This window comes from Sebastes fasciatus, chromosome 10, assembly GCF_043250625.1.
Source record: "Sebastes fasciatus isolate fSebFas1 chromosome 10, fSebFas1.pri, whole genome shotgun sequence".
In the NCBI taxonomy this organism is placed as follows: domain Eukaryota; kingdom Metazoa; phylum Chordata; class Actinopteri; order Perciformes; family Sebastidae; genus Sebastes; species Sebastes fasciatus.
In genome coordinates, this window is record NC_133804.1 from 21,872,093 (window position 1) to 21,884,655 (window position 12,563).

General features: G+C 42.6%; 1 protein-coding gene across 4 annotated transcripts in view; it reads left to right on the forward strand.

Moving 5' to 3' along the window:
- glra1 (glycine receptor, alpha 1) overlaps positions 1–12,563 on the forward strand; it is a 122,258-nt gene that overhangs the window by 31,295 nt on the left and 78,400 nt on the right. For 2 of the 4 annotated variants that reach the window (XM_074649007.1, XM_074649008.1), the window contains exon 4: positions 6,899–6,937. The exons of the other annotated variants lie outside the window; for them this stretch is intronic. In XM_074649007.1, coding sequence (XP_074505108.1) covers positions 6,899–6,937 — 39 coding nt within the window. The remainder of the gene's footprint in view (positions 1–6,898; positions 6,938–12,563) is intronic. 4 annotated transcript variants of the gene reach the window in all.

A 12,563-nucleotide genomic window follows, 5' to 3' on the forward strand; every position in this document is an offset into this window, starting at 1 on the left:
TCAACCCCCGGTTACAAAAACGTATAAACATCATTTGATTCAATGTTCTTAAACAAGTACAATATTTTCTTTCACTTCTCTTTTTGGGTTAATGTGTACCAAAGTGATCTGTGATGAAGACGTACATGCTGAGGAGGATGAGCCCATCTTTTATGTAATCTGCTAAGCTAATTTGTGTCAGGGGCCGTTGTTAGCAGACAGCGCCCGATGTGAATTTTTCCCGACTCTGTCATGGCTGTCAGGTCGACAGAGTGGCGTAGCGTGAGCTCTCCGACTTGCTCATTCATGCAGTTTCTTTTTTTGTGTGTGTGTGTGTCCCCTACCCACTAACTACGCCACTGCATTACCGGCATCACACTCATGAAATAAACAGCTTGACAGCAATGCTCCTTAATAAACTCTGGGGGGAAAGGAACAACATTAATGTACTTGCACATTTACGGCATGAGAGGGAGTCAGTGAGGGGGTGGGAGGCACAATGGAGGACTGCACTCGTGCAACATTTCTCAAATGTTTTTTAGACAACTCATATTAATAATAATAATTAAAACAATTACTGGATTGAGGGAACATAAAAATAAACATGGCAAGATTTTAAGGTTTAATTTAATGTTGAATTGTTTAGAATTCCTTAAAATTAATAATCAAATCAAATTAAAAATTAAATGAATCCTCATTTTGTCTTTTCGACCCACACAGAAACCTTTTTAGGACCCCATAGGTGCCCTGGAACCCTAGTTTGAGAGACCTTGTTTGGTATAAGAATAGGAATAGTGATAGGCTACATTTTGTCAATAACACTGATCATAGTAAATATTGGGGTATTGGACAATACCGTGTCAGGATATTATGAACACTGAAATTCCCAAACATGTGTCTGAACTGCAGGATGATAGAATTCCTTCTTTAATGCAACAATTGGAGAGGTTCATGCAAACAGTTTAATGTCACATGGTTTGCCCGAAATCATCGTTCCATCGTACCTATCATACCTCGTGATTGACAGGTCGCTACCACAGCGTTTTGTTGTCCGTGTTTTCGTCTTAGATCTTTAACCCTTTCACAGTGTGTTTTCAGTTCATGAAAGTTAATTATAACCTTTTTTCGTCACCTAAAAATGTCTTATTCAGCATTCGGTTGTACTTAGCTCCACCCTCTTGTGTCTCGTGCCAAAATGCCAAACTCAAGGCTTCAAAATAGCAGTCCACAAACCAATGGGTGACGTTGCGGTGACTACGACCACCAAACCCTAACTTCCTGTGAAAACAGAAGTTTATTTTGAAAAGATGCTATATATGTAACAAGCGTATATTAACAAGTCGTCCCTGACACGTCAAAAACTGATGCTAGAAGGATACCTAGAGCATCACAGTCTGAAGCGTAGGGCCAATGACCAAGCCTCGGTATTTGACGAGTTGGAAGTTTCAAAGCAAAATCATGTGATGCTAAACTGCCTTTATGAACCTCCACCATTACCTCCCATCACAACAGATTATAATAAGGAGCAAAAAGGAATGCCCTGTGGGCTAGATCACAAAATCGCAGCATGATAGTGCAGCTAGTTTTTCTCTTCCGCCTACACACACCTCATCAAATTAGCACCAGCCCCTCTAATTTTGGATGGAGGGCGGGTATAGGGAGGGAAACAGGGGAGGGAAGAGATGAAATTTGCCGCAAGCTACAAATGTGCCAGCATGAGAGGAAATTACACTGATCATGACCGGGGGTCCAGTGTGTGGGCAAAAAAAGGCTTCCGATTGATTTAGCAGGTTCCTCCATCAGAGAGAGAAGAGAGCAAACACTCCTGACACATTCGGGACAAGCCATTTATAATCCATGAGTTCCTTCATTCTCTCTTCCTGCTTTCTCATTCTTTTATATTTTACTCTCCATTTCTTCTTGCCTTCCTTGACTCCTTTCATGCGTCCTTCATCCACTGACTCATTCATGTTTTTGTTACCTTTCTAGATCCCTTCCCTGCTCCTTACTTCTTCTTTTTTTGTTCTTTGTTCTTTTGTCCGTCTCACATATTCTCTTTTCTTCTTTCCCTCCTACTTCTCTTCCTGTCTTCTTTATTCCTGTCAACTTTGTTTTGTAATCAATCTTTCATTCTCTCTCAGTGTTTGTACCTGCTTTATACCTTCCTTTACTTTCCCATAAATCTTTCTTCATTCATCATTTAATCAATCATTTTGAATTTGTATCCTTCCCTTAAATGTAATCTATGTAGTCATGAACATTTCTTCTTTTAAACCTGCCATCCTTCCTTCATCCCTTCCTAAGCAGCTTTTATTGTCTAGTCTTTTCTTTAAACATCCGTTTTCCTCTTGTATGGATGAAAGACAAGGTCATTAGTACAGTGATCGGGCCGTGCATTTTTTTCTCCTTACTCCCCCCTCCACTCCTCGGGCCTCCTCAGTATTCGAGCCGTGTTTACCGACCCCACTGATTCGTGAAACAAATTGGACTCCTTTGACCCGGTTGGCCAGCTGGGCAGACAGAAGTTGAGCTCACAGCAGGAAGAAGCTGTAAAGTTCCTCATCAGTGAGGACAGGGAGACGTAGTAGAACGTCAACACCGGGCCTTTTCTAATCTACCAGCCGTGCTAATGAATGGCCACATGGCGTTGCGCGGATAAATGAGTGTGTGTGAGCGAGGTAGGGACATAACAGAGAGAACCGGAGAGAGGGAAAGGTGTGTTTGTGAGTGTCTGTTTGAGTGTGATTCCTCTTGTGTCTGAGTGTGTGTGTGCACACTTGATGAATGGCACATACTACAGCTGCGACTCCCCTCTCCGCCATAACCTTGTCCTTCCTCATCACTCAAGCTGAGCGGCAACGAGGACGACGACCGTGAGCGAGCTTCTGGTTTTAAGCTCAACCAGAATGGGCTGCTAGTGAGCCGGCTATCTATTCGCCGCCGCTACTCAAACCCCCCCTCCGCCGCCTCGGGACGGGAATCAGTGCCTGAAAAGACCCTGAACGCGTAGGCAACCTTAAATTCAGTGTGCATCAGGGGTTGTGTGGGTCTACTTCAGCAGGTTTTTCATCTCCAGCTCTCTTGAACAGCCACTGCGGCTGCCTTAGCACGGGGTTTGCTTCTTCGGATACAATCCTTTTTATTTCATGCTGCTCCCACGGTTGGTTTGGCAAAGCTCCCTCCTTCTCTCTGCTCTTAAATCCCAGTGATGATCAGTGTAAAAAAAACTGTTGAGAATCCACCACTGTGTCTCTTTGCTTCTGAGCTGAATGACGTGGCATCTGAACAAGTGGACGAGAGTAAATATACGACGTACGGCAGTATATTTACATGTTTGGCTTCCTCCTTTCTCCTCCTCTCTTTCCTGTTTCTCTTTCTCCACAGCCGGAGTACTTGTTACTACACAATGCTACACTATATGCTCTATAGGCTACTGCCCTTGTGTTGTACGACACCCTCCCTGTTCCTCTCTGCATCTCCTTTTCTCCTTCGCCAGGGTTGAACGTGCCGAGGTGGGACTGTAGTTATTAGCTGTCGGAGCTTGACGTTCATTTGGTGTTATCAGCACTTGTTTAATGGCTACTTAATGGGATTAATGGGCATAAGGTAATGAGCGTGGGATGGAGGAATGGCTGCGGGGGAAAGGAACGGATGGGTCATGGAGGGAGGGGCGGGGAGAAAGAGGGAGAGGTGAAGGTAGCTTTGCAAATGGCTAACCGACTTGGAGGGATTTGCTTACGACAGGAGATTGGAAAGAACTGCAGATGGCAAAAGTGCAATCCAGGATCTCACGCTGCAAACACAGAATATGTTTCCACTAGTTTAGCGCCGGCATATTGATGCTAACTCAGTTCCCAGCGGACTTCAGTATTGCTCAGTTATGTATAACACTTGCAGCACACATGAATAAGCAGCTCTGAGAAGCAAACTGTAATATCTACTCCCATTCCTCCTCCTCTTATTTCTACTTTTCTGAGAACTACTTTCAACAAGGATGCAAACACAGAAATGTGCCGGAGTGAAGGGACATCCTTGCCCAGAGGAAGGTCTCGTGGCTCTTTTAGTATTCTAGGTAATGGCCCTATCCTTTTCCAAGCCAGGAAATTTGGATGGGGACTATATTGCACAGAGCGAGGAATTTTAATGTCGTCGCAGAGGTGACTCTCTCCTGAGTTATGACAAAAATATTGATCACGCCTCAACGTCTAGCGGGAGGAGGTGGAACGGCAAGGGCAGCGAAGAGAGGAATATTGAAGAGGGTAATGGTAAAAGGCAGCCAAACGTAGGAGGGCACTCAAGACGGACTGAAGAGAGAGAGACTTAGAGGAGGGAGGGGGAGAGGAGCCGGCAAATGGAAAAGAAGCGAGGATGTTTGCACTGATTGTGCAGCCAAAAGTAGCAGTCGAGAGCCGTATATTATCCAGAGCTAAAAGAGAAATGATCAGATAATTAGAGCGCTGTCAAATGAGCCGTGTTGTCAAAATGGATGAAGTCTATTCGGTCATACGGTTTGCTATAAATACCTCCCACCGCTATTGTTTCTTCTTGATCTAAAGATAGTGAAAACTTGGAATCTCTTTAACTCGATCAGCGAGAACAGTTACTCTATCTTCCTCCCTCTGCAGTCCGCTGGTCCATGGCTAATAAGTTTATAAGGAGGGAAATAGTGCTTTATAAAAGGCCATTCAGTCCTCCTGTGGAATCCCATCACATCTCTAATTACCAGCTTGAGGAAAAAAAGGTTAAAGCCCACCGTATCACTCTAAAAGGCCTGATGGAGAGGTTGACGCATAATTTTTTACCGCTGTGACACAATCACGAAGGCGGTAAGCTGCTGTTTCCAGGCTCTACATGGCAGACGTGTCTAATCGTCCGCTGATGCAGGCAACCTGGGAGAACACTGAAGACAGGGAAAAACATTTAGGGGAAAATCCCTGTACTCATTTAACAAAAATACCTCTGTTTTCCAACACAAAAGCAAGGCTTTTTTTTTTGTTTTTACACCTCTCCTGCAAAGCCAGGAGAATTGATTATGCACAGCGTTAGTAATTAGCTCGTGTTATGAGATCCCCGCTGCCAGCAAAGCAAAGCCCAAAACCAAAGCTGCTGTGGTTTTAATGCCAGAATCAGGTGCTCAGATGTTCGACAGGCTGCCTGGCCGCGGGGCTAAGCCCGGGCTTAGCCCTGACACAGAGAGATTGCCGTGCGCAGAAGAGGGAGGAAAAATTGCCTTTCATGGATTCAGGCAGATTATAGAGTTTAAGTCACCTGTCTACAACAGTTCATGGTCACGACGAATACTTTCCATCTATCTTAGCAGCCATTTCCCTTTTTTTCGGGCTGACAATGACAGATTACAATATCGCTCCCAGACTTCTACTCGGCGTAGTCGCAATCCCTCACAATGGCAGTTGTCAAGTACAGCAAAGCAGGCCAGGCCCGGTTTACTCAGTTCAATGCGGTTCGGAGGCAAACTAAGACATCAATCAACAACTCTGAGCTATGAAAGGAACAAAAACTCTTCTGTATACGGTGGCAGGACACCTATTTGGCCTCACTTCGGAGTTCAGAGTAACAGGAGGAGAATGAAGCTGTTCATTTTGATTAAAATCAAACACTGCGTGGTGACATTTCTAACTTGATGTGATCATTATTTGCTCAACAACCATTAAATGTTTGAAGGTCAGAATGAGTCGTACACTGGTTGACCTTTACAGTACATGAGGATATTTCTGGATTCTAGAAAGGACTATTAATTCACAATCGTTGAGACACGTGAACAGTACTCAAACTTTCATACTTTTGCTTTCTGTTCTTGCTTGAACTTTCTAGACGAATCCGATAAACCACTGCTCTTCAATGATGCATCAGTCTTTTGTAGCAACGTTCCTGGAGTGAACGGTTGAAATGCCTTGTCACTGTGAGGCAATGAATCGCTCGGCCTTAACTTCCAATTCCTTGACATTAGCAGGTCGGCATTTCTCCATTATAAATCAGCCCTCTGTGGAGACTAAAAGTTCCCTTTCTGTGGTATGACTGATATTATGTGGCCCATTTGGAAGTGGTTGAAGATTTACATTTTTGGGGGGTTGAAGTAGAACCTTTTGTCATTCCAATGGGCTCCATTTCTGCCAAATGACTTCAAATTAATGGCGCCCATTTGAAGAAAGAAATAGGCTATAATTTCATTTCAGATTTGGAGATCATCTATCCGTTCCTATGGGGTTACAGCTCCATTTCTGTATGGCTGCGGTCAAATTATTGCGAGGTGGGAAAAAAGAATCCATTTGGAGAACTCTGTTACGAGACCGGTTCATTTCATTTGGGAGTCATTCCAGAAATATGCAACTCACCACCAACGTGTTGCCCAAAAGAGAAGAAAAAGAAAGTGTAATTTCCTCAAAGGCCAAATGAGGCAAAGATCAAAACAAAGCCAGTTTGACATGTGGTCTTTGCATTCTCCCCGCCCTCCTCTTCCTCCTCTTCCTCCTCTTTCTCTCTGGCCTCTTGCTTCTCCTTTAGTGCATTTTGCTAGTCTGACTTAAGCTCCTCTTGACAGAACTGCATTGCAACCCTCCTGCTCATCATCTCAGTGCATCGCCTCTCCTCTCCTGCCCGCTGCAGTATGGCAGTAGATTGTTCTTCTACAGACTCGTGCATCCCTCCTTCCTGCTATTGCCTTCACAGTATGTTGCCTCCCCCCCTCCTCCCTGCCCCTCCTAAGTCTCCCCCACTGCCACACACTCACCCCCGCTGAGTGTTGGCAGCAGTGCGACACCTTAGATAATCGAGCCTTGCTGTCTTGTTCGCTCCTTGATAGACAAAGCGGTTGTTTTCCTTAACGAGGACAAACAACGTATATAGTTGGTAACGTGTTGATAGAATATGCTGTGTTTAATTCTGATCTTTTTTTTATTAGACCCCAAAGGCTCCAAAAATGAAGCTACTCACAAGAAAGGTACTTTACTTTTTCTGTTTTTTTCCCTTTTTTTCTTCTTCTTTTCTTCCCTCACCAAGGTTTTGTGTCTGTCAACTCATACGATGATGAGGCACTTTCCAAATGTTGAGAAGAAATGTCTTCTTGGTTTCAGGATTGTAGAGGTGGCCATGTATTGTTCCAAATTGTATTGTCTAGAAAACACTGTAGAACATCTGGTGACAGGAGCAATTAAGCAAAAAGAATTCCAGTATTTTTCAAACATCAGCAAATATTTCTTAATTCATTATGTTGACGCAGACATTTTTTCTCATTAGTGGCAAAACATGTTGAAAAATAAATGCTCAGCATGATAATTCCTCCAAAACAGCCAATATTAAGCTGTTGATCCCAGGCCTGTTTCCATAAAACTGTCAGTTATCTCTGGCAAAACACGGCCTTTTCTGTGAAAGTAGTGTCTCCCTTATGAAAGCACCTAGACACACAGCTCTTTTTTAACTCGGCTTGTGTGTAACCTCACCGTGCATCATTCTGCTGGTCAGAAAACTTGTTTTTCTTTTTTTACTTTACTATGGCTGATGTGTAAGTCATGCATATATGGCACTTGGCAACTCCTGTGCATAGTATAGTAGCTATAGCACGAGACAACTCCCTCCAATGTCAAGTTGAACAAAATCCCTACTGGGTGCCAGATAATGGTGCACTGATAGTGAAAAAAGACATCTGCTTGATGACCAGAAGGACAGTGTCTAGTTACACAAGCTGTTATACAGCATATGCTTTCATTTCATAGCAGAAGCAAATATAGAGCTACATAGTTGATTTTTACTATCGCAACATACTGGACAACTGTAACTGTAGTGTGTAGTAACATGTCTATAGTGTTGTTGTATTGTATCCCTTTGTGTCACCTATCAGCTACTGTACCCGACAGCTGGGGAGCTAATATTACCACAGATCCTGACTCAGCACAACCTTTTGCTCGGTTCAACTGTTTCACCCAAAATTGCATTTTGGGTCCTCGTAGTGTTCTGCAGAGAGAGACGAGCAGAAACCCCCACAGACGTTTCACACTCAACATCTTTCTGGCAACTGTCCAAAACTCTGCGAGCATCTTCTGAGCTGCTCACACACAGGAGGGACTGCTTTCATAAGTTGTGATTCATCTTATGTTATAGTAGAGTGTGTTGTAGGATAGTATAGTATTAGTAGTAGTAGTAGTGTAGATTACTGCAGCAAAGTATGATAAAGAACTCTATGCATAGTATAGCGTAGTATTATAGTATGAAACAGTGCAGTATAATATGTAAAGAGTAGCACTGAAGTATAGTATAGCATAGAAGTACACAGTACATTGTGTATTAATATAGTATAGGATATAATACTGCAGTAGGATAGTATAGTATAGTAGTAGTATTGTAGTTTACTGCAGTATAGTATGATCAGGAACTCTATGCATAGTATAGCGTAGTATAGAGTTGAGTAGTATAGTACGAAACAGTACAGTATAATATGTAAAGAGTAGCACTGAAGTATAGTATAGCATAGTATAGAAGTACACAGTATGTAGTGTATTTATATAGTATAGGATGGAATACTACAGGAGGATACTATAAAGTGCAGTGCAGCAGAATCATGTATTGTGGTAGCGCAGTATAGTATACTATAGTATAGGATAGTGTAATATAGTACAGCATGGTACAGCATAGTATAGTGTAGTAGTAGTATAATAGAGTACTTTACACTATAGTAAAGTGCAGTAAAATAAAATGCAGTATAGTAAAGTGTGGTAATAAATAAACCTATACAGTGCATTAGAAAACAGTGTACTACAGCAGTATAGTGTATTTTGGTAGTATAGTATAGTACAGTAAAGTATAGAATAATACAGTGAAATATAGCATAGCATAGTATAGCGTAGTATAGTATAGTAAACACTACAATTAAGTGCAGTATAATACAATACAGTATAGTGCAGTGTGGTGATGAATACAATAGTATTATATGCAATAGAGCCTAGTATAATATAGCACATTACACTACCTTACAGTGCAGTAGAATGTAATACAGTGTAGTAATGAATACATAATTTCTATTCAGTATAGTAGAGTATAATATACAGTACAGTAGAGAATATCTGTGTCATACTTGTCTCCATTTGTTCTGTGTTGATCCGTGTTGAAGAATCTCTTTCGGCCCATTTGCTCTTGTTAGCTTAACATGCTAACGCTCGTATAGCACAGCGAGCCCTTTACACAGTGGCTCCTGTCAGTCGTCACTAATGTGAATGTGGCCCTGGTTTACATGCACAGAGAGGAAACTGTGGTAGACCCCCCCGCCCTACTTCCATACACACTTCATACACATTGTGCTCCATCCTGCAATTAGTGCTGCAGGACTTTCCAGACAATTAGTGCTGGTGATGGAGCAAACAGCAGAGGTGATGCACTGGGCAGTCTTTGTGGGCGATGCTGCCAGACACAGTTTAAGGAAGATAATCTCTATGTTCCCCGGCAACACAATATTCTTTAGTAATTCTAAAGCAACAATGCCGAGGAAACACTGGAGGTCCCAACGCTCAAAAAGTGGACTCGGTGCCGCCCCGGTCTTAAGAAGATTAAAACAAAAAATTCAACTTCAGCAGCGTCTTTATCCGCAGCACTGCAGATATGATCCCTTTGTGTCTGATTACTCTGGGTGACTAATGCTATTGAGAGAGACTCCGTTGGTTCGCAGACTAAAGATCCCAATTACCTCCTGAGCTTATTCTACTGGCCAATACTGTCAGCTTCACAGGAGACAGCGTTTTATATTAGCAGGCAGCAGCCCGTCTGCCTCCGGGCTGCTGCCATGCATAACTTACCCACTGGCTTTGGCAGAGGGGGAAAAAAAAAAATGCAGAGTTAATAGGAAATAATTTCTCATTTTAATGTTCAAATAGCAGGAGGAGAATTAGTTTAGGAAGTTCAGAGATGTGTCAGAGAGGAAGGGAATGTCAATCATCATCTCATAATACAATATTTGTAGTGGTGACTTGAGGCCTTATCAGGGAATGGCAGCAAAAATACAAATATTTTTAATTACTTATACAATTTGTCATAGTCATATGCCTTGGTTTACTGGTTGTAATAACATGCACGACAATACTATGCAGATAAAATAACCTTAGTTGATGTGTTGGATAAGCCAAAAACTACGGAAAGACATTTCAGTCTGGAATCATTTCTACACATTCTGTATTTATTGTTGTTGTAGTTGTAGTCTTAAGGGCTTAAAACAGAGAACAAAGAAAGGGTTGATAAATTATCTTTTAAAATTGTATTCTCTTGAAATCTCCCAGATTTGGAGCCTGATACGAATCAGCTCAGCTAACCTGAAGAAAACTGTTAGCTATAGCCATCAATACGGGAGGCTAATTTAGCGAAGAGAGAAACAAATGATACTAATATTAAAATACTAGGGCTTGTTTTACATGCTAACATACTTTAGTGAGTATACTAATCATAAACTGTATGACAAAAAGAATACTTAAAGGTATATCAGGAACTTTAATTTTGAGTTCATTTTGGCGGTCCCTGTGGACTAAAGCGGTAGTTTTTCTGAGCTCCAGAATCCCTTTAGAAAACTCCTTATGTTACTGCAGCAGGGTCTGACAGTCTGCCCCGCTCGGTCCTGGTTCTGGTTCTCTCGTGGCCCAGGTCATATTGCGGCCTCCAGCAGCGTCGTGTCAGTGTTGGCTCCCTGCAGGGACTGCTGGAGCCCCGACTGAAGGTCGACAGCGCCAGCGAAACCGGATCTGGGTTTGTCTGCAGCGGGCTGGTCGCAACTGGAGGCCCAGCTGGAGTCTGACCTGAAGGAGTTTCTGGTGAACCTGCACGATTTCATTTGATTTTTTAACAGAATCCGACCCGATGGTGAAGCATTAAGAATAACTATATAGAAATAGCCGATATTTTCGCTGATGATGGTCTTGTTTACCTATTTAGGTCATATAGAGGCATCAGTTTTACACTTAGACTGTTTCATAACCAGTTAAAAATTCCTCACAGTAACTTTAAGTAAGAATCTAACATTGTCTAAACACAAAAACATCAACCAGCACTGATGAAATGATACGCTCTCTGTCAGTAACAAACAGAATTTGACCTCCAAAACGACCGCCAGATGGAGCGCTAAATGACCTGAAAGTACTCTATTGACAACTAACTTATCAGAAAGGATTTGACATGTTGGAGGTTAAAGCTCATTGATTTCTTCTGATCGGGGTTCCCACTTTGCACAGCAAGCAATAAACAAGTATTTTATTTGCCTTCTGTGCTTTTACTTGATTCGTCTTGAGTATCCTCAGTGGGACCATCGAACCTTTTACCTGTAATAATGGTTATTGATGTGCACATCTTGCTCTTTATCATCACGAGTGGTAACGCTAATTTTGACAGCGTGCAGGCTCATCTCTTTAATCTTGCAGAGCCGCTCGGCTTTAGACAACTTTGGTGGAAATGTCAATTTTAGAAGAGGGGATGACAGCAGAGGATTCATGAAGGGAAAAAAAAGATTAGGTTAATGTAGAGGCAAGAGAGGGAAGATGTAACATGCAAGACGAGAAAAAAGGGGGATGGGAGACCACGTAAGCAAAAGAAGGGAAAGGCAAATGCGAGGAAAGGACAACCTACCAAAGAAAAGGGTAATGAAGAAAGAGAGATGAGAGAACATTAAATTATGTAGGGAAAGGAAGAACAGGGACAAAAATAATAAACTCAATTACAGGACGAGGAGAGGACATCAAGAGAAAGATAGAGAAAATTAAATTTAAATAAGACAAGGAATGAAAAGGTGAATGAAAGGGAATGAGTGAGAGCAAAGGAAAGGACAAGGAATGTGAAAAAAGGGAAAACAATAAGACGAAACAAAGAGAACGGCAGCAGAGGAAAGGATGAATGAATGAGTCAAACAGACCTGAAGCAGAGCACATATATACTCGACGTGGAGAGAGAGCCATCATCGAGTAGGAGGAGGACGGGGAGACAGGAGGAGAGAACAGATAGGAAGGAGGACACACAGCGAGGGGGGGAGGGAGAGGGAGGAGAGGGAGGAGAGGGAGGAGAGGAGATTTCTCTTCCAGCGTGTTCAGCAGAATCCAGTCAGCAGGTCAGGGCCCGAAGTGCCGCCACGGCCGCCGTCGGCAGCAGCCGTTCTTCCTGATTAGAGGCTCTGCTCGGCTCCTTTCTTTTGCGGTATGTTCGGCACATATTACACACAACTCACCTCCTCGCACCGGCGCTTTATGCAGATTAATGTTAGGCCAAGGGATATTTGTCTGCTAACAGATTCTGGGCCCTCCTTCCCCCTCGGTGCGGTGCAAGAGGCCCGAGGATTCAATCTGTCTCTGTAGATTTATGCTTATCCGAGTGCCCCGTTTCATGGAGGACGGCTTTGTAATATGATTGCATAGTGCTTTAGAGAGGTGACACTTTAATGTGACGACTGCAGGTTTGGAGCATATTGCGGTTATTTTACTTTTTTTTATTGAGAGCAAAAAAAAAAATTCTGCTGTTATGTAGATTTATGCTTATCCAAGTGGCCTGTCTCATGGAGAACACCTTTATAATGTGATTGCACAGTGGTGCAGAAAGCTAACACTGCAAAA